At 34.4% G+C, this 23670-nt stretch overlaps 1 protein-coding gene across 1 annotated transcript in view; it reads right to left on the bottom strand.

The window, feature by feature from the left end:
* Nucleotides 1–23670, bottom strand: part of WDR27 (WD repeat domain 27) — a gene marked incomplete at both ends in the record, with an annotated part of 88868 nt that overhangs the window by 17655 nt on the left and 47543 nt on the right. Inside the window, one exon of the mRNA XM_079532972.1 lies at nt 17663–17761. Coding sequence (XP_079389098.1) covers nt 17663–17761 — 99 coding nt within the window. The remainder of the gene's footprint in view (nt 1–17662; nt 17762–23670) is intronic.

Raw genomic sequence — 23670 nt, 5'->3', positions numbered from 1 at the left:
GTTATCATAATTATTTAAATTAAAAAGGTTTACTAGTTTTAAAACAATTGAGGTATATATATATTATTCTTCTTTATGTAACATTTCAGTTAGAAACAATTTTGACCACATTACATCAGCTATAATAATATATCCTGCATGTCTCCAATAAATAACCTAAAATGAGTGTTCAACAAAAATTGCTAATGTCAAACATAGATTAAGTTTCTTTGGAACTAGAAGTTTTTTTACCTTGGATATGCCGAATGCCAGTCTGATGCAAAATTCCAAAACTTACAGTTACCACATTGTCCATAGAATTCCTCTACAGCACAAAAACAATTTGCAACAAGGCAGGATAAGCAATGCAAGCAATCTAGAAAGTGCAAAGATAATCTATAACAAGGGTAGGCAATCTCTCAATTTTGTTTAACTACATTCAGTAGTAAGAAACTTTCTGAATGAAGCAGACACACAGAGGATGCACACAAAATGATTTTTCCCAAAGTATACATGTTCCTGCTTTCTTGCAAACTCTCTGGCTATCTGCCAGAGGTTTAAAACATCCTTAGTGCTGGTACCAAACAAATACTTATTTAACTGTTTGTGATTAAGTCAAAATGTGCAATTCTGTCTGCGCTTACTCCTGTGGCTCCCTTTGTTCTCTTTCCCTTGCTATCCTTTCCTTACCTATACTTAATTCACCATTATAGGCATAGTTCCTACTCACTTCTCTCCAGCTGCAGTGCGGATTCAGCATCCATGCAGTTTCCACAGAGAACAGATTCCTTGCAGATCAAATACCATGCAGAAGCCTATATGGTAAATGCATTTTTGACAGTCTCACAGCCCTGTCAAGTCAGGCAAGACAGGCATTGACAGGCATGCAGCTGTTGACATGTAATCATTTATTGAGAACGTGGTAATTCATCAGTTTTCCTTTGCTATAATTTTTAAATAGAAAATCTCTAAAAACAGAATAGCGCAGATGGAGGCAGCAGTTTTCTTACAAATACTCATGTGATTGATGTTTTACTGCCATTTATATAAGGCAAAGAAATAAAGTGTGTCATAGATTGTCATACAGGTTATCAAAAACATCAAGCTACCATTCATCATTCATCCTCAGCATCTACAGCCCATTGACATAGGACAAATGGGTCATTCTGCAGAAACTTCAGCTTCTGAAATACTTCATAGTTTGGTATCTTTTTAAAATTCAATAGTGAACTGGGAAGAGATTTTTAAACAGTCTTTGAAATACTTCGAATGTTGCACCTGGATATCATAGACAATAAGATCAACATTAAAATGTTTTTTAGTATGGTCAGGAGCTATACTGGTAACTAAGCCAATATACACTTTCATTTCAATTTGTATTTGATGGCAATTGCAATGAGTCACAGAATTAAACCAAAAATGACACATCATCAATGCTGAATTTCCAAAGCAAAACAGTGTTCAATTCAAGGCTGTGCAATGTCCAGCAAAGCCACCAACCAATCAGAGACTATTTGAAATGACAGTGGAGCAGTTTGGATAAGGTCGCATGGAAATCAGAAAGTGCTGCCAAGAGCTCTGCAAGATTTAATTATCCTCAACCTGTCTTCCTCAGCATGGTATCAGATCATATGGGGAATCTAGCTGTGTAAAAATATTTTTTCAGCTGTCTGACAGGAACGGATTGCTGCCTAAGTTAGCTTCTCATCTAGAAATGTTCAAACACACATAAAAGCACAAGGACTTTAATTTGCTGTCACTTTCTGCAAATCCATGAAAGATCTATCTGCCTTTGCTCATCAGAAAAAAAGAATAATATTTTGCCCAAAACACTAATTTTTTTTAAAATGCCTTCAATTCTTAAACAGTACGAATAAAGAAATGTCTTCAATGATAACCCTATCTCAATGACTATGACAGCATTATAGCATCACAATTATAATTTCAAGCTGCTGAAGAATTTGTATTTTCAAGACATTAAAAAAAAAAGTCTGAATAACTTGTTTGATTTTTACTCAAAAATATCTGAACATCTTTTTCTGAACAGCTGAGTAGAAAAACATACTTTAATAATTTGTCCAAAAAGCAAAAATTTCAGAGATTAGTAAACAGCTGACATGGTAAAATGAAAAAACTCACAAAAACAACAGAATTATTCAACCCTAATACATGTTGATAATAACATGGTTTTTTTTTCTTCATTTTGTTTCATTTAACTTTTTTTTTTTTTCTATTGTAGGATTGGCATTTTATAAAAAGACATGAGACTGCATTTAACGTTGGCTAAGATATATTACACAGACTACTGGAAAGAAAATAAAAGCTACTTGTCTACTGATTTGTCATAGCAGAATTCCACAGTTTACTAATCTCCAACATGAATATATTATTATAAACCACTGTGAATGGACAAATATACTGACATTGAGGAGTATATGGAAGGTGTTGAAACCATGGGCAATATCATGACTGATATTTTTCATAAATAGAAGTGTACTGTGAACGGAAGCAGTATCATTCTTAAACAACCAGCATCAAAAAGAAACTCTGCTCTACTAAAAAGGTAATCCAAGTGACTCACTCTCATAGTAAGTAAATATAACTCAAATCACAGTCTCCCTACAGCAGTTTGGCACACAAATTTCCTTCAACCTCAAGATCTGGAAAAATTCTGAGGCTTGGCAGGAGAGCAGCACAAGAGTACAACTGTATACAGTATTGTGAAGAAAAATTGTATTAGCTCTTAAAAAAAAAAGGGGGGGACTAAATTAATACAAAGATTTATCTTTCTTTAAAAGACATTGCAAAAAGTGTAAACTAATATTCTAATCTTTCACTACCTCACCACAATCCAGTAACAGTACCTGCTTCTGTAGTTACAAATTTAGAATTGTAATTTTTTTCACTTATATAACATAAAAAGCCAGCTAATAAAGTACACTTCAAAAGGAGACTGTGAACTATATGACTGTCTTCTATGGAAGCATTACATCCTCTTTTTCTACAACATCTCTTTTCTTCTCAGCAGAGCAGCTGTCCCAGTGTCAGTCATGCCTAGTAGACTTTGAAAATACATCTTTAAACAGAGAGGACCACTCCCATTCTGGCCACAGCATTTTCCTGAAATAGTCCCTCCTAGGAAACTCTTGGACCACCCATGATACACCCTACTTAAGAGCTATGTGTCATTGATGGACCCTCCCTAACTGCCAACTTACTATGACCACCCACTGTGGGTTTGCATGAGGCATGCAACTCATTCAACAAAAACAGCTTCATGAGTCAAGCTAAAGGACTAAAAACTCAAACAATGAATAAATAATGTAAATGAATAAGCAATAGCTGAATACGTGCCTTGAGTAGGATACAATCACATCTTCAAGCTGGATTTGTAAGTTCTTTTAAGCCTAAATCACTTGCATGTTTTAAGACTCTACTATTAGTGCATACAGCCAATGTCTAGTAGATACTTAACACATTCTTGTGTGTGAAATCTTGGAAAAGTACAAAAGCCTCTGCTACATTCACATGGGTTATATGTTCTTGCAATCTATTTAGATTTCCAGATTAATTCCAATTTTATTAACTCTGATATTAATAAAATGCCACAATTGTCTTGTGAACATCTGTCATTAATACTGTACAGCTTTCTCCCTACAAACCAAAATTCCATTTGCTATCAAATTCTGTCCTTACCATCTACTGTAAAAATTCCAATCACTTTGATGTTCTCTAAGTTTTAAGTGTTGCAGTCTTAATTTTGACTTTTAAGTCATTCCAATTTTTAAAGCATAAAATCTGTAAATTAGAGACATAGTAGAAATTAAAATGAAAGAATTGCAACGAGGATACGGTTTGAATAGTGTCCACTAATGATCTGTAACAAAATTCTGATTAAGTTTAGATCTTAGGAAGCCCCTCATTCTAGTCTTGAATAGAATTCTGATGGACCCTCTTCTGTGTTTTCATTGTGAATGGTGAGGCCTTATTTTCTGCCCAATCAGCACAAAAGAAGCAAAATTTAATAAATGAAATAACGTCAGAAAATAAGTACATAGATACGGTGAAAGGCACTTTACCCCTCTAATATTCTAGTAACCTAAAGTGATTTTCAGTACTACTTTATACACTCTACATTTGGCACTATTTCTTCGGAATCAGTACACATTAAAACTACACATTAAAACTCTAGAAATAACTCAGTGAAGCAGGAAATGCTTACAGAAGTGGGAGCTTAAAAACTACAACAGTTTTGTGCGTCAGCTAAAAGCACTATGTGACCAGCTGTCCAGCTGTAGTGGTGCCATTCAATCTGATTCCAGACCTGATGTCACGTAGTTTATTTACAAAAGTGCTTAATGGAAAAAAGAAAATCTCTCTTGCCTCGTTGCAATTTTCCATTATGTAATTAAACGATTGGATTAAGAGTTGTTCTCTTTTACTAATACTGGAGAAGCAGAGACCAACCTCTTTTCCAGGCTCTCTCATGGTCTGTTCAGTTTGCTTTTTTTTTTTTTTTTTGAAGCAAGAAGTCCACGCACTATATGAACTCTCTTTGCATGCAAACAAGTGCTAATATAGCTCATTTTGCTGAATTGCATTGGTCCGTCTTCATTAGCTATGTAATCATCAGAACTTTCACGAAAGATTAATGAAGATTTGCCTTTTAAAATAAACTATCCTAAAGCATTTCTGCCACTAACATGCACACCCTAAAGTTCCTTAATGCAACATTCTCATTATTCCATATGACATAAAAATCAATGAGTTTTGTGAATTTAGTATTGTCATTTTTCTTTTTTTCTTCTCTTTTTTTTTTTTAAGGTTTAATTTTCCTCTAGTACTGGATAGTACTCATCTTCTATGCCTGACAGATTTATATATGCTTATATGTGTTGGGACAATATGGCCTGGGACTGAGAACACATTTTGTTTCTGCATTAGTCCTCCCCATCTCTATCTACCAAGAGAATGAAAGTTCATTTTATCACTGGGTAATCCACCTTTTCCTCAGGAAAATATTTTGCAGATCATAGCAAATTCAAAAGCCAAACCATGGTTTTAAATGGCATACTGCAAACTCAAAGATTTTTGGCAGAAAAGGATATTCTGTTTAAAAGCAATAAAGGTGTATAACTCATGCTTCAAGAAAGTGGAATTATATTTGTTTTATACAGACCTCCGTATCACTTACAGGAGTGTTGAAATAATGCACCTAACTTTCCTGAAGGACCTTATTATTTGCAAGGTGCTTTAAAAATTCTGTTTCAATATCTAAAGTAAAAGGAACAAGTGCTGCCCAAGTCATGAGATTGCAATGCTTGCATAACACTGGGTAAGACAGTGGGAAAACCAGCTAACCCTGCCAGACTAGCAACTTCCCAGTGGAGAGTGTATCATATTCTGCAGTGCAAACAAAACATTTTGAATTTGAGTCAATCATAGACAGAATTTGTTCCAAACTCCAAACATAAATTAAATTTGAAATTTGGGAAAAGAATGCACTTAGAAGCGAAAAACCACTCCACTCAGTAAGCAGCATAATACAACCGTTTAGATAAGTTTTTGATGGTAGAACTTCAAATGTTGTATGATACAGCAGAAGCCAGCATTCCAAATGCCAGCTGGAATCTATTCAAAACACTTAGATCATGTATAGTTTACAAGAAAAACAAAACAGTAATCTGTGCCCATAGCTTATATTCAAAATATAAAAGTATTCTGCAAGTGAGAGAAGGAATTCTGGAAATACTTAAAAATTTTATAAGGAAACACAGCTAAGGAGACCCTCATTTAATAGTTTTTTTTACTGTTAAGATGAGTCCTAATGGATATTTTACTAAAACAGCACAATGGAAAAGGGATTTTTCCCAAACAACATTATTTTGCTGTTATTATTACTTGACAGTAATAAATGGAATGCATTTATAAGCATCTATTGTCTTCACTAACATTCCTCTAGGCATTCAGACTGCTTCTTAAGCAAAAATGAAAAATGCATGCTTTTATTTTGTATCAAATACAGCACTCATGTTTCATAGCAAATCAGCCATAAAAATAAAATGGAGGAAATCCACCCAGACAGACTGAGAGGAGAAAATGTTATGCTCTGCAGATATAACAAAATTTTGTCAGACACAGTGTGATATTTGGTTTACAAACACAATCTGTTGGATGTTCTCAAGATTCATCTGCTGGTTCTATATCCGTTACTCTTATGAAATTCTAAATCAATTGTATATACATGTAAAATTAACATTTCTGCCATACTCTCCATAAAATGTAATCTCACTTTACGACTTTTCTTAGAATTATATGGCTGCAATTTCTATTTTCATTATTACATATTTTCCTATATTTGACATTGTTACATTCAAAAAAAATTAGGAAATTAGCTCAAATATGGTAATTCAAATGAGATTATGCTTTTCACTGCTGCAGTCTTCTCATCCCCAGTATTCCATTCACATTCAAATTGAGCAACTAACCTCTGATTATTCACTTTTACGAAAGCTCCTGTATTACATTCATCATCGTCATATTTCAACTCTTAAAACTTTAGGTATAACAAACAGAATTTCATTCTGCATGGGTGTGTTTTACATTTCAGTCAGCTGTTCTATACCAGAGAAGATCAACTGGTGATTTTGGGATGGAAACAGGCAAAGCAGAAACTTTAATAGGCACCTGGAAAGCTTTAGGATAGACTGCACAAAATGCAGTAGGATAACTATTTTGTTTGGCAAGTAGGTAGTCAAGGAGAGTTCATGAAACGGTTAAAGAGAGAATGTAAACGCACAAGGCTTGCATGAATAATCTCCCATAGACAAGAGCTAGCCCTCCAAGTAGAGGGCCAGTCAGATGCCTTTACACTGCACTTTGCTGAAATCAAGATTTGGAGAGCTGATTAATTTTAGTGAAATACAAGATCTGAGTTATCTTTACGCAAATAATCAGTTTGCTAATAAGCAAATAAGCGCAGTATAGAGTTTTACACAGACATTGCAGGATGACTACAGAGACATAGCTTGTAAGGGCTAATGGGCTCAAGCTGTCTACATATGATCAGTATCTGCACTGCAGCAAAAATATCCTTTGCCCATAATAAAAATATCCGTTCTATACATAACTTTTCATTGCCTGAAGTATGCCATAACTTGCAGAGCCAGGCGGATGTAGTAATGTGGAAAACTTTTGGCTTTATGGCTCATTGTGAGGACACCTATAAGGCACCAGGGTAACATCAAATAATTAATGAAAGACTTGTTTTTTCAGCAAATGACTGAAGTTATTTATATGAAGTGCACTGAAACAGCAGAAATATTTTCTTGGTTTTTCTATAGTATCTACCATAAGCATCATGAACTCACCATCCTCTGCGTATAGCTCTAGGATTTTTTCTAAGCAAAAGAACTCTTATATATATGTCTTTTGAATATAAATGTTAGTAGATTCTAAAGATAAATTGTGTAGATTATCTGGTTGTGGTGATGACGGCCTACTTTAAAATGATTAAATCTAGCGTTTTTTCTCCACAAATATTCCATGAAACATTCATTGAGTTATTTTGTGTCAGTTTGATAAACTGCAGACTGAAATCTTATTAAAAGGGAGTTTGAGTCATTCAAAGCATACCATACATACCCATACATTTACAACAAGCTAAAAAAAGATTTGAAAATTTCTGCTTAAAAAAAAAAAAAAAAAAAAAAAAAAAAAAGAAAATATAGCAATAATTAAAAATTTAACTCTGTGAAGAGACAATTTTCAAATCAATCTTTAAGACCACAGGAATCACTGGATTTTAGTTGCTTTTTATTTGGGTATTTTTTTCTCCACACTTTGCCTGGAAAACTATAAAATCTGTTAGTGATAGTTTTCCAATTGTCTGTGGTTGTTACTAGTAGGACAGCTAGCTCCAACAAAAAAATTGTAAAATAGAATGGTTGAAATGGTAATATCTAGAGTTCCTAATTCCCTAAATTTCCCATTATTGTTGCTCCCGATGGCATTTCACCAGTAACATCTATAATAGGATGACAACTAAATCAACCTAAACATTAAAAAAATGGAAAAAAATGGAAAAGCCTGAGGTGTGAAACTAATGATATTACTGTATCAAAGCAATAACATCCATTCTTATGTAGGATATTTAGGTTAGTTTGATGATATCCATATTATTCACAGTTAAAATCCATATTTTCAGATTGAGGGGGAAAAAAAGGAGAAAAAATTAATCATTGTAAAATAAGTAAGACAAAATTTGAAATTAAATGGCCCTGTTTGCTACCAGCATCATCACATAAAATTATTGAACCTTTTATCCAACAGAGGGTAAAGAAAGTTAACAGTGGAAGCCAGTGAAGAGTTAATATTTTTGGAAGAGTAGAGCAGAGCCTTATTAATACAGAGGATAGGAAGGAAGGAAGAAAGAGAAAGCAAAAAATAGACCATGGCATTTCCGTACAAAAAAGCTCAGTAACTACAATAATGATATCAACTATGTGCCTTGGATAAATGTATAGTACAGAAATTATTTGATGAGATCATAGCCACAAGTATAATGCTTCAGTTGCTTTCTTTGTGACATAACTGAAGATCTGACACAACTTTATTCAGATCACCAGTAAAATATTTATTTAATGCGTAACTGTAAAATAAAGGCAGAATTAGTGAGCTCAAATAGAGAGGTTTCTATGTCTTTGGGCTGGAGAAAATATGTGAAATCCTGCATCTTGTTTTGTCCATTTATGGAAATTCTACCTCTTATGTCATTTCAAATAATCAGAAAGATCACAGATTTTTACTGCATATGAATTATGGGAAAAACTATGCAGGGTCAGACTTGATCAGATCAGTATCCTCCCTCTTATAGTGGCCCCAAGCGAATGCACACGAGATAAGAAAAAATGAACTTTTAAGAACAGCAAGACATAAGAATAAACTAAGTATACCATCCTTAACATTCTGCAGAACTGGAAAATTTCTGTAGAACTTCAGAGACAGGCATATTTGGCTTTAAATATAATTTAATGTGTTTTAATTTACCCTTAAGAGATTTCTTACCCACAGATGTGTCCAATCTTCCCTCAAAACAACATAAACTTCCAGCATTTACTGCATCCCATGTCAAGATACGAGGCTTAACTACATGTTAAATAAAATCAACTTCATTTGTTTTTAACCTATGACAGGTTATCATCATTTGATGTAGACTAATTCAGTATTAGAACATGAATAACCATTCATCACTCATCTTCTCTTGCTCTCACACCACTTCCAGTAATAATAGGTAGTGAATCAGACTTCTGTTTACCTTCTTTTGGAAAACAGAAATAAAGAAAGCCACTGGAAATAAATGGGCTAGAATTTCATGGTACTGCCATCATTCTCTGCTGATCCTTCTTCAGCATCTTTATCTGACCTAAGAAGTTGTTCACTTGTTTTCAGATGAAACACACCTACTGAGGTGATATTAAAAGACAACCTGGAAATGTATAACATCTTTCACCTAACCTAAATTCTCTTCAGTGCACAGTATAGGTTGCTACCTGAACAGGTAACTCTGACAAAAAAGACAATGGCAGAAATCAATGTGACTCTGTCCAGATGTTCATAGAAGAGCAGAAGTGATGGATATAAACGCTGGGGCAAGCCCCAGACATGGGCTCGTAGTATGGTATTGTATGACAGTAGGAAAATGATCTATTTGTTTAAAGAAAAGTTCTTTCATAATTAAACAGCTCCCCAGATGGAATACTGCTACAGTACTATAAAAAAAATGATGTCACAGGATGTCTCAGCTAGCAAGATATATCAGACAAAGTAGACACATTACAAAATTAGGAAAAACATAGATAAACCAATCTCCTCGGATTACAATACCATTATTTTAACAAATGACTTACTGTAGTTGTTAGACATCTCAAATACCATTCTTTAGAAACCCAGCAGCTAGGAAAAACAGTGATTCCATCTGTTGAGTATTTCTATGAAGTAAAAGAAAGAGCTACGCGATCCCTTTATCAGGATCTACTCTTTCCTGCCTACATGTGCTGCAAGCCAGAAAGGAAGAAAACAAAACAGAAGCCTCCCATTTACCAAATCACTTCACAAGAAGGAGAGCTTGCTGGGAATAAGGACCTAGTAGTTCTGAGCCTTCTGTTCTTTATACAAAGAACAGCAAGTTTGTAAGAAAATAAGTGCAAAAGGCAACATTAAAGAATTTCTGCTTCCCTCCTTCCCCAGTTGTGCTGTACACAGTTGAGACAGCCAGAAGCTGGGCCAAAATGCTTGGTGTGGCTATATCATACTTCACTGGACAGCTGGAATCATTTTATGTTGCTATTTTAATTTGAGACAGAAGTTGTGTCTGTTTTTCTTTTCATATTAAATACGTTAGCTAAGATTTAGTGTTCCTTTCTACAAAAGCTCATTTGGAATGCAGATTATTCCATTCTTCATTTTCCTTGTATACATCTAATTACATTTTTAATGGCTGTATTCTGCCATGCTATACATTCTCTATTCATTTAAATAATAATTGCCAATAGATTTGGCCATAAGTTTCTTGAAAACTATGTAACAAAGGATAATCTTCTTGCAGTACAAATATTTGGATTTCAATCAAAGTCAAGGAAGACACTTTATACCTGTTCCACAAAGCCCCAAACAGTAGAAATGAAACCTCTCCCATAATGGTTCCTATTATCAGCAGGTGTTAGATTGCATTCTCTGAATGCTCTTTGTTAAGAAGAACATGTGATACAGACTAGCTTTATAAGATGGCAAGAAAAAGAAATACGATATTTGAAAGATAACTTTCTAGAGGGCTATGTAAGATAATTAAATCCTAATTCTTACTTTAATATTTCTATAAGAAACATGGTTTGGTCTTTCCCTTTTTCTTTTTGCCAAGGCTTCCTCATTTCAGTTTCACAGGACAGAGGAGAAGACTGTATTTGAAGCACAAGATTTCCACCTCACAAAAATTTTCTACGTGCTCCTTTGTGGAGCATGACAAGCAGATAAGCTCATTTGCTTATCCCATTCTGTATTATGTTAATGCAAGATAGTTCTCTAGTGTGTGAGAAGTGCAAGAGATGTTCATTTTATTTGGCAGCTCTGCTTCAAGTCCTTCAAAGGGTAGTTTTTTCTGAGGCACTGAACACAGTAATTTTCAGAACTGTTAAGATCAACTGCAAATTCTCATTACCTCTGAAGCCAAGCACAAGACATCTCACTTCTGCTATCTTTTTCAGAAAGGCATAACTAAAACTGCAGAAACCGTTATTCTTATCCTTGCAGCTATTTTCTCTTACCTCTCTCTGCAGGGCTTTCACTCCCTCCCTCTAGGCTCTCTCTTCATCTCTCCAATATCATACGTAGGTCCTTTACCTCCAGTTCTTATTGTTTGACTCCAACATTCCCCCTTTACCTTCATTTTATGATTATCTCCTAGAAGCTCTTTTCTCCAGATTATCCCTATGACTAAAGTCAGTGACTTTCCATCCTACTCCCAGCCAATCCTATCTCCTTCCAGTCCACAACTGACCTCAGCCCTCCCTGTCTAGATTCTTGGTAAACAGAACTCAAGACAGTTGAGTAACCAGTTGTTTGGTACCACCCCCAAGTGTCATTCAGACTACTAATGCCACTCAATAGAGTATCTACATTTGTAAGAACTACAGTAAAGATTTTATAACAAATGTACTGTGAATTGAGAAGCTTACCAGTGCAAGCATATTTATCTCAAATCATGTGGTGTACAGCTGTGGTTTGCTGGCAACGTACTTAGAATGACTTGAGTATCTCATGATTAAACTGAAATGTATTGTCCTTGCTAGCTCACATAAGGCTTTATTTTCCGTTTTTTTTTTTTGTTGTTGTTTTTTGGTTTTTTTTGTTTTTTTTTTTTTAAATTCAACCATCCTTCTTCAGAGTTGTCATATGTGCTTACAAATCATTTCTTAGGTATAAACAAACTTTTCTGCTAAATAACATTACACAAGATGGCACACAGCATTACTACTGTTTATTAGAAACAGCAAAAGTAACATTATTCCTACTGTATGTAATAACATATTGTATGAACATGAAAACAGAAAGTCTGGTTATGAACAATCAGGGAATAGAATAAACTTAGTGGGACTACGTTCTGTGCCACTCTAAAGTGTTCACTACACACTGAATCAACACTGTAGAAAGACTGTGGTATAACTAGAAGCTCTACTCAGTTTTTCTATCAAAGCAGTTTTTATAAAGGCAAAGCCTATGATCTGTAGGTGTAAACATTATAAAAAGGTGGGAATCAAACTAGGCACTGTAAGGAATCAGACCTACACTGAGAAGCCCCAGGGATGTTAAAGCTGAAGAACCTATATGAGATAACATTGGGCTTTTTTTTTCTTTTTCTTTTTTTTTAAATGCAGCTGTCTTCTTTGGTTGGACAACAATCACTTCTCCCCACACATCAACTGTAGTACAGACCTTGGCAGACAGTCCTCATACAAAGTATGCAATACTGCACAATACTGTTTAAAGGGAAAATTGACCACTGAAATTCCTTCCTCAGTACCTTAAAGCAGTATGTAGAAAGGACACGTCTGTAAAATAGTAAGTAAAGAGTTGTAAACTTGATAATAAAACACATGAGGCCCAGTTGACTCAGTGCATGTGTAGATCCAGTTCATCAAAAACATGAAGTAAAATATACTAGCCTAAGCAACTGCTGTTGTGTTTAACATTTGCACTGGGGCATGAGTACAAATTTCACAATCACAAGATAGGTTGCTTATAAACAAAATAGCATAAAATAACTGTGCACAGCACAGTGGATGCTCAAAGATCTCAAAAAGAAAAAAACAAAGAAATAATTAGGCTTGAGAATTTGTGTATTCAAGAATGATTAACAAATCTGCAGTATCCTTCTGGCCAAAATAAAAATAATCTCCTTTTTCTCCTTTATTAATAATTTCCAAGCATGACATTATTGCATTTAGAGAATATGATTTTATAAGTACATTAACTGTAACAGGCATAGCATAGTCCTAGTTGGTTCAGCTCAGGCCAATCTGTAAACTTCCTAAAATTCTAGGACAGTGTCTCTTCTGAGATTAACAGTAGCCTACTTGCAAAAATGTGTTTGCTTTGGAGTTAATTAAAATCCAAAAGAAAATAATTAACCTTCAGATTTTTACCAAGTGACCTTCTCCACAAATATCCTTACATCTTAAATCTCAGAATCCATCTTTCTCAAACTTCTAGAAATCATTTCTACTCTTTCTAGATGTGCATGGTTTTATTAATTCAAATAACACAACTGATCCTCTGTACATTATCTGCTTCAGGGTTGCCACATTTTAAGTCAAGTCTGCCCTGAAAAAACATGTTACGATCATTTTTCATTGCCTCATTTTTTGCCTTCTTACTCGTTGGGATTCGAACTCTCAGCTGCATTCCATTCTGACATGCTTGCAGCTTCCATTTAAGCACTCAAACAAGCTTGTTTTTCCGTCTTCTTATTCTACTTCTCTCATGACCGTGAAGATCAATCAAAGGCCGTACCGCAGACAAAAGATTCTACCAAATAATTTTTCAAAAAATATTTCTAGAAAACTTTAAAAATCTTTTTAAAATCCATGTAATCTAGTCTCAGCAGAATTCAAAACTTTCATGAGAATTTCAGAAAGGAAAAAAAGTACTAGAGCAATTTTTAAGAATTTGTTTGCATTTTTTAGCCTTTGAATTTGATCACTGAGAATGAAAGAGCAGAAAAGCTGTCAACTGGCAATTTATTCCTCTCAGACAGAAAATTAAAGTAAAAAGAAAAGCCAGTAAATTTCATTAACATCCATTTTGACGTATTTGCGGACTATGAGAGGAAGTACTTAGACTGACTTGACCAAATACCAACATCAAAAGAACCACGTGAAAGCATTTTCCTGACTTCAGTTAAATTGTATTAGAGGTGAAGCTGGTCACAAGTTTTATATCCACATGAATTAATTTCTGACAAGACAGTTCTGAGTCCTAAGGCAGAATATCATACTGGAAAAAATCTGCCCTACGTAGGTATAACACAAGACAAGTTAGTAAAGCCAAAACTCAAGCAAACTTAAGTCAGAGAAAAAATTTTCCATATCACTTCAGAAGTAACCTCCATTGGGGAAAAAATTATGATTAAATGAACCATCAATGGTGAACTAAAAATCACAAAAGGATGGCATTTTTATATAGAATGTTCTAAACTGAAATCTCCAGATGTGACCACCAGGAAAAGTATATTTTGTTAGTAGCTAGTAAAAGATGATAACTCATTTTTCCAGACACATCCAAAACCACCCGTAGCCAATTCTGACTAAAGCGGTGGTTATAGCAAATAACTGTGTTACTGCCTAAGAGATCCACAAGCAAATCTCATTACTAGGAACATTAGATGTCTCTCTCCAAACAGGTGGGCAGAAAATTACTGTGAAATTTTCAATGGTTTCCAAGTAAACCTAGCTGTGAAAGAGTCTTTCAGATCTTTGCTATTAATTTAAACTTCTCCAGCTGCCCAATAATGTATTAGTTTCTAACATAATCTTGTCACAATATACCTGTAACTAATATTATTTGAAATATAGCTGTACTCACTGAACACAAAATCAGACTTATACATTAACACAAAAAAATTGTTCTACAGACTAACAGTTTGAATTAATATCTTCCACACGTGTAAAATAAGCATTTGATAAAACAATCTGTGGTCTGTTCTATTCAGATTTCAATTCAACCACTTCTACTTTGCATTTGAACTTCTGTGAGAAAAAAAAAAAAACATTAAAAAAATCGAAGATGATAATGTTTTCTAAATGACAATTTTAAAATGCTATGCCTTCAGTGATTTCTGGTGCATATCAGCTTCAAAGAAACATCACATAATTCAATTTGTAGGGACTTCAGAAAATAATACCATCCAACCTAATAAGAGGAAGGTGAATATGTAGACCCTTATAGTCTAGTCAGCTAGACAAAAGCCACCAAAAACCTGCAGACAGCAATAGTCTCCTCATTTGCTTTTATTCTGCTTTAACAACATTTCATAAAGAGATTATTGATAGCTTCTCTATTTGGCAGACTCCCTCTCTATTTTAACTTCAATTCACACAACTGTATTGTAGTTAATAGTTACAGTTATTATAGCTTAAAATCATTATCTCTCTTAATGCACATTCTTTAAAATAGATTTAAATGCAATTAATATGTATAATAAGCTTAACACTTTTCCCTATATAAATTTTGACCAATTAATGAAATCAGAAAGAGGCACTGAGAGGCTAAAACTAAGAAATCAGCTTGAAAATAAAACGAGGATAAAGCCAATACTTTTATCTGATTCTTCATTACCAGCTTTCATGGCAAACATTTTATAAGCCATTCCAGAGCATAGTATAATGAAAGGACACAGGATGTCATTTAAATAAATAAATAAAAATAAAATAAAAAAATTTCCCCCTTATTTCTGGAAGAACATTCATGGAACTAAGAGTTGTAATAATGATTGGAACAAACTGCATCATGGACAGGTGCTGGGCAAGTAACCACTGAACTGGATTGCTGCCAATACACCTCACTCTTGGCTGGATCTCTCCACCAGAAAGCTCAGCCATAATGTTCAAATTTCACTAATCAGTCATTTCCCTTTTTTCACCCCTTACTCTTTCCCCTACCAGATCCCCTTCAAATGTAATGGGGCTCTGTGTAGGGGTTATTCAGAACACAATCTAGTTCTTAACCATATTCATTCAAACATCAGATGAAAGAAAGCTAAGGTCAATTTTAAATTCCTAACAAGTAGCAGGTATAAAAATCATCCAGTGTTGAAGACTCTGGTTGTCCAATACAAAGTCTTTCTTTCAAGGCACAGTATTATTATTTTCTAATTCATTTGTGACTTGCTTTTTTCCCCACTCTACAGTCTAACTGATATTCTTAGCTTCCTTTCCTGCCTTGTCCTAGCACCTTCAAATGTAACTTTATGCTAGCTTGTATTGGAAAGCCTAGCTTTATTTATTTTTTTCTTGATTCTGTAACTCCCCCCCAAAAAACGTATTTAGAAAGCATTACAGACTGCCTTATAGAGAAGGATTTAGTTAACAGAAACTACTTTTTAGTTGTAATCTTTTAAAAGTGCGATTTCTGCACATTTCTTTCTTTTTGTTACAGTGTTTTTGATAACATCAGCTTCCAAATCTTTCCCCATTTGTACATGGGGGAAATATGTAATTTGTAATATGGTTCAAATCTACAGTTCTCACTTCTCAGGGAGGAATTCTTCAAGAAAAGGGTTTCAGGTCCTTGAACTTCAGATCTAGTTTCTTAGTTGTGATATTAAATTGACTGTGTGATGTTTTGTAAAGTTCAGTATGGAAGGTTTTGTGTCACAAGGCACGCTGTGTTAGACCAGCCTGGCTTAGATCCCCCCATAAGCCAGCATTTACTTTATCTTTTGCCGATTCTGCTCCTCTGATCAACAACTGATTTTAACTTGGTTATTTTAAAGTCTTGAGTCATTATACTGTAACATAGCCTTTATTGTTTCTACTCTGACAAAAAAAAAAAAAAAAAAAAAAAAAATCCATTCCAACAGCAGGACCTTAAGATCAGGATATCACAAGGCTACAGGAAGTCACTTCTATTCTTCAGTTTAAAACATCTTTTATATTTCGCAGAGTACAAACTCTGAAACTAGCCTTAATCTGGATGCAAATTTTCATAAACTCTACCCTTTTACTGACGGTATTGTAGTGCTGAATCCAAAGGGCAGAAATACACAGTGCTCATCACAGGATCGTAATTATACATTTCCTCAGCTCAAATAACATGTACTCAAAGAGTAAGACTTCTAGAAAATTCTAAAGTCACAGAAATGCTAGCACATTCTTTTATATATGGAAGTATGAGAAATGTAAATAAAACAATACTCTTTGATGTAAAATAATTGTACTTATTCCTTAATTATTTTTGAATAGTAGCAACCCTTGTTGAGGAGGTAGTAAAGAACTACTGTGTATTCTAGGGTAACACATATATAGACATATCAATTAATATATCTGGTTATTGTTTAAAGTATTGTCTTTAAAGTAAGAAGAAATATTTTACGCATTGAAATGTGAGAATATTCATGTACATCAGCTTCTACATTATAAATAGACAAAAAAGTAGATGTGTGTGCATATAAATAAAACCTTTGGTTATTTCTTAAGCTTTGTTCACATTTCACATAATTATGACATTAAGTGGATGACATCATACAATATCTTATTATGAGCTTATTCTCAAAGTAGCTTCAGAAAAGGAAACATGATTATTTCTTTTTCAAATCTGAAGCAGTGGGAGATCAAAGAGGAAGAGGTAAACTGCTGAAAGTCTGTAAGAATCTAGGAGCAGAAATAAACCTCTGAGTACTCCAGTACAAAAAGTTTGGAAAAGTATGCTTAACCTTTGACATGAAAGGACCATAGGCTGTGTAAGTATGATTATCCCTCAGGAATGGTAAGATCTGATGTTGTTTTTGTTTTTTTTTAAGGTGATTCTAGACACTAAAACCTTCTTTAAATTATACGTATTTCTTTTTGTAGTGACTTGAGTGAACATTTTACATGTTTTAATTACAAAGAAAAAAAACAAAAAGACTTACCTGTGGCAAAAAGGGACTAAAAGCAACATTAGTGACAGATTCTGTGTGTCCTCCCAGTTTATATGAAAAGGTACTCGAATGCATCTCAAATACGTAAGCCTAAAAAACAATGAAATAATTTTCACCTCAAAGAAGTGAAACACTATGGATACACCAAAATATAGTACAAGAGGACTAAAGATTCAGCCTGAGGTGAAGTTAGGAATGTTTCATAATAGCTAGATATATTTCTGTGTCTTCCACATCTTTAAAGAGATTTCTATAAATGAGGATAATTTTTCAAATGCCTAACTAAAGTTGATTAAAATGAAATATATATATGTATGCTTATATATATTTACAGGGAATAGTGCAATTTTTTAATCTTGAATAAGCCCCAGAGTAACTCAGTTTGACCTTGCAGACAGCAAACTGCTACAAGATATACATCCTAAAAACTTTTGCATTCAATTAACAGTCTTTCCAATTTATGAAAGGATTCACGGACAAAGGCAGCTCTGGAAAAACACTTAATATCTTACTCAGAAAACAAATCTCAACAGACAACTCCAAAGATTCTCTAATCCAAGTGAACACCAATGAAATCTGACAGTCCTCAGTGTCAAACATTCTATTCAAGACCATATTTGCTGAGAGGCTCACTGTAAATCTACTTAATTGCATGTTGTTTATATATTTCACAAAATCTGTATTCAGTCCAGGATACAGAATTAAAACTATTTAATGGCTTCAGTCAGCTATCTAAAAATGGACAGAAAAATAAGTATACATACAAGTATATATAAGTATATGTATTTTTAACTTCTGGATCCTTATCCTTTGTAGCATTCCACATAGGTGTTGCCACACTACCACAGAAAAGTAGTAGGATATTAATGTGTTGAAATCTTCGTGCCCTTCCTAAAAGGATAGAGCAAGGAAGCTTGTTAATTGGCAACTCTGCCTCAAACAGTAAGATTCTCCCCTCTACTTTTTATATATTTCAGGAAACTAGTCAGAAGAAGTACTGAATTGCTAATAATATATAAGAAGCAGCTTTAGTTTTAAAACTTACAGCCACACCACAGCTACAATGACTTACACTGCTTGGAATATGATCAGTTCACATGGGATGAAAGAGGCAAGAGGAATCCAAACAAGATAAAATTGCTATAATGACACAAAGCATTATGCTGTGTCTATAGGCATGAAATTATTTTCTTTGATGGAAAGTAAAAGACCACATGTTAGTAAATAGACTGTACACAGAACTGCTCAGGTTCTTGCCTGTGAAGTTTTCCATACAGAAATAATACAACCGACTCTATTGATTTAAAAATACTAAGGAAAGAGTCTTAGTTATTTGCTTCATACTGCTAGCAGATTACAACATTGCCAAATCATTAGATTTAAAAAGAGAAATACTGTCCTTCTAATTATTATTAAATTCTATAGTTTAAAAAAAAAAAATCTGTTTAACAGAAGTGGTATTCAGATATTCATAAAAAACAGAAAAACTCCAAAATAAATATTCTCCTTCTGTAGGCTGCCATCATGCTAATTCTGCTACATTTGTGATGCCATTCAAATTACTTTTCTGTTCTATAATGACTGGATTTTTCTCTCACTTCCTTCTCTACAGAAAAAAAAGACCAGTAAGTGATGTATAAACAAGACCATGACACGAGCAACAACAACAAAAATGTTGAAAATATGAATTCAGTGATAGAGGAGAACATGTTCTTCAGTAAACGAAATGTAATAAAGACAGAAAGCAAAACAGTCTAGGAAGTGCTCAGTAATTCCCCAAATGCATATGTACATATAATCTGCTACAGACTTCAGCCAAAGTCAATTCCTTTTTTTTTATATTAAGAACAATTTTTTTTTTTTTTGTAATAAAATTACTGATTCAGTAGATACTGGTATTTTCTTTCCATTCCTGTCCAAGGGTCAGCCAAAAGTAAAAATAATTTACCTGTACCAACAGCTTCCAAAAAGGTTTCCTGCAACCATAACCACATACTTACTTGTGTTTCCATTCACTTGAAGTTTGGAGAACATTTGGAGTAGTCAGTTTTGATTAACCGACAGCGTAAGAGTGTATTTAGCACCTTATACAAGCCTATGCTTTCTTTAAATTTGTAGCAAGAGACAGGGAAGGAAGGTGAAGGCCCTTTCTCGAAAAGAATTTATATCCAAATGCAAAACTACTTTATTTTACTGCACTGGTAGAGAGGGTGTGCTAAATAAAGTGACTCTGCCTTCAAAGTAACCTTATCCCCTTCTGTTCCAACTGCCCCCTTGTCTAATCCATGATCATGTGTATTTGAATCAAACTATTTACATGCTTACACTCCGTCAGGAAAAGGGAAGAGTGGGAAGCAAATCAATAATAGTAACATTGAACACACAACAGAATAACTCTTTTTATCAGTTCTTGCATGGAGACTGAAAAGCAACAACACTTGAAATACCCAACTTTTCTAGACACTGTGGTTTTAAATTGGAGTGCCTTCTTAACGTATTAATCATTTAAATAAATGAATAAATATGGAAATAAGGAAATAAAAAATAAAAGACTCTAGCATCTAACACATTTAATTTGACCTTACACAAATAGAGATTTCTTCTTCAGAAATTTTGAATGGAATGGCCAAATTTTTCCTAGGACTACTCAGTGTAATATTTCAAATGAGCTCCAGCAGATGGAAGCATTAGAGTATCTGGTGGGAAGATAAATAAATAAATAACTTACACTTTCATGAAACACATCTGGATTTGTTAGTAAGACATTAGCCTCCCTTTGCCTCCATTAGTGTCATTACATCTGGTACACAGTCCCTTGCTACATGATATAATTGTTTGGCTTGCATTTCATCAATCTGTTTACACTGGGCCCACATCTCCTGCTGAACTGTATATTTTTCCTTAATTTCAAGCTTAAGAAGCACCTGAAATACTTGTTCTAAAATGTAAAATAACAATCAGCCTGGAGCAGACATCCAGCATGGAAAGTTTCAGCACAAAACATTCCTAGTTACAAACAACTAAAAACAGAATTATAGTGGAAAGTGTTGGACTACTGTAATTACACGCATCAGTGCCAACTCCACACATAATAAAACAGATTTTGCAAGTTTTCTCAGCACTGATTAACACTCTTCAGTTCTGAGACATGTTACACAATAGCAGCACGGAAAATCTATTCAAGCTCATCCCCAAAATATTGAATACAATACGCCCTTTGAGAAACCCTGCTCTTCCAATGCAACTTGTTGTGGAAGCTGCTTCGGTAGTTGCAAGAAATTACCTATTACAGTAGGATCCCACTTTCCATTTGAGTTCCTTCCATGTAACCACAGAAGGAGTAATGGTGAAAATTAATAAGGTTCTTCATTATTAAAGCTTAATATCATCAAGATCAGGTCTTTCAAAACACAGGGTATACTTTTCAAATATATATATATATATATATATATATATATATATATATTTGAAAATTATATGTATACTGACAGTTACAGCTAACACAGTTTAAATTTTCCTCATTAAAGAAGATTATATAAGAAGATCCAAACCATAAGTGAGTTTTACTTCTTAGAAATTTCCAGTTTATATTTTAGTTTCTATTTAATTAGTCCATTGCAAAGCTTTATACATATGCTTGTTTTTAATTCTATACCTGGTATTTATGTAGCACCAAATATTATTGTTTTACTTTTATAACACACCTGGGTATGGAAGAGTGAAGAATTATTATTGAAGATTTTGCTTTAGAAAAATTTACCTCCCTTCTAGTTACAACTAGAAGCAGAACAGTTGGAGCATATCCACCCTGTAAATGGCTCTTCGGCTGTTGCTAAAACTGTCTTCTGTATCAACTTTAATTGCATTCCTTGTTTGTATACTGCTATTGATTGACAAAATTACTACAGAAAGATATAGAGGATCCTCCTTCAGCTGCTCAAGCATAAGAGAATTTCATTAGCTTTACAGTGAATTGCTACATATTAATAAATTTGCAAGCTCAGTGTAATCAGCTACAAGGACAAGAGGACTCACATACCAGTGCCACAAAATTCTTCAGAGATGTACTCAGCTATACTCATAGAAAGCCCAAGACCTGTGATTGTAAACCTATATCCATGCTCTCTTAGCATCCCACTGGTTTTGTTGGACACAGATAACTATTAAACATGAATGAAGTTTGGGTATTTATATCTACTTTTACTTCCTATTTCACCTATATTTAAATATAAGGTATTTCCTTTATAACTAATATTCTCCAGCAAAAAAGCTAACATCTAGTATTTCCATTCTGCTGGCAGAATTACCCACAGTAGTATCCCCTTGCTGACTTGGGGAGGCACAACATAAGAGATAGAGTCCTACTGAGTGAGATGAGACAACAGGCTTAAAGGTTTACACAGTAACACACTGTAGCCTCAAGTCAGTTTTGACTGGCTACTAGAAAATATATGTTTTGTAGTAGTTAAGTAAACACACTTAGAATCATACATCACTTGAGTTGGAAGGGATCCTCAAAGGTCATCATGTCCAACCCCCCTGCAATGAACAGGGACATCTACAACTAGATCAGGTTGCTTGGAGCCCCCTGCAGCCTGACCTTGAAGGCCTCCAAGGATAGGGCATCTACTGTCCCTCTGGAAAACCTGTCCCAGTGCCTCACTACCCTTACTGTAAAACATTCTTCCTTATATCCAGTCTAAATCTCCCTTCTTTTAGTTTGAAGCCATTTCCCCTTGCCCTGTCATAGTAGGCCCTGCTAAAGAATCTGTAACCCTTCCTTCTTATAGCCCTGCTTCACATACTGAAGACTGCTCTCATGTCTCCCTGGAGCCTTCTCTTCTCCAAGCTCCCCAGCCTAGAGAAGAGAACAATCCCAGCTCTTTCAGCCTGTCCTTGTAGGATTGGTGTTCTATCCTTTAGTTTTTTGTTTTTTTTTTCTTTTTGTGGCCACTTATAAATATATTTGCCAATCCTCTCAACTGCTAACCTGGATTTATGTTGGTCAGTTCTGAGATGTAGAGTCACCATAGATAAAGCAGCAGTCCGAGCTGACCAAGAGGCAAACAAGAGCAGCTAATATGCTCATGCTTATAAAATTCCATGGTTCATAACATAATCTACCACAGCTAAGACTTTCAATCACCTTCAAAGATATACCCAGAGACAACGGAGTAGCAGCCCACTGCAAAGTCATTCCTGTGTTACTAAGAAAGCAATATTTAACTCTTCTCTCCTAAGACAGTAGTAATAAAAGCCAATCACACTCCCAAAGAGTCCAAGAAATTGAGGTGCAAGAGTAATACAAAGATGTACTCTTCATTGGAAAGGGATAGATTTTGTCTAACAATAGGTGGCTGCAGTCCCTGTCATTCATCCTCTGCCATTTATATTTCTCTGCCAAGCAACGTCAGTTCTGCTTTTTCCACAGTAATCATTGCTAATACTATTTTCTCCAGATGTTTTCCTTTAAAGCTTGAGTTAAACAATATGGACATATAAAACACAATTTGAACAAAAAATAATTGAGATGCTTATGACACCGAAACTCAAAATATATCAGATAGTCCCTACCACTGCTTCATATAATACATTCTGTTCTGCAAGCCCTCTGGTACAAAGCATAGACTGAGACAATAAATACTAGCCCTGCTACCAGACATTTTGAAAAGCAAATTTCCAGAAGGTGTCCTACTTGTTTCCAAATGCAATATTAAAATCAACGAGCATATTCTGTCGATCAAAGACAACTAACAAAAACATCACTGATAGCATAAATTTATAACTCCCAAGAGATAATGAACTACACATAAGTACAACTTCTGAACTACTAGCACGTCCTATCTCCTCCATATACATCTAAAGCAGAATATCTTTATCAAAACCCTGAGCCTTCCTTCACCTGTAATCTTTTATCTTCCATTCATTACTACCTAAAAAGTTTTAGTGAAATCATGGTCCCAAGCAAGAGGCAAACCACCACACAATTTTATCATTTA

This window comes from Tetrao urogallus (genome assembly GCF_951394365.1).
Source record: "Tetrao urogallus genome assembly, chromosome: 2".
Classification (NCBI taxonomy): Eukaryota; Metazoa; Chordata; class Aves; order Galliformes; family Phasianidae; genus Tetrao; species Tetrao urogallus.
The sequence above is the reverse complement of the archived record's forward strand: the minus strand, read 5'-3'. Positions and strand labels throughout refer to the sequence as shown.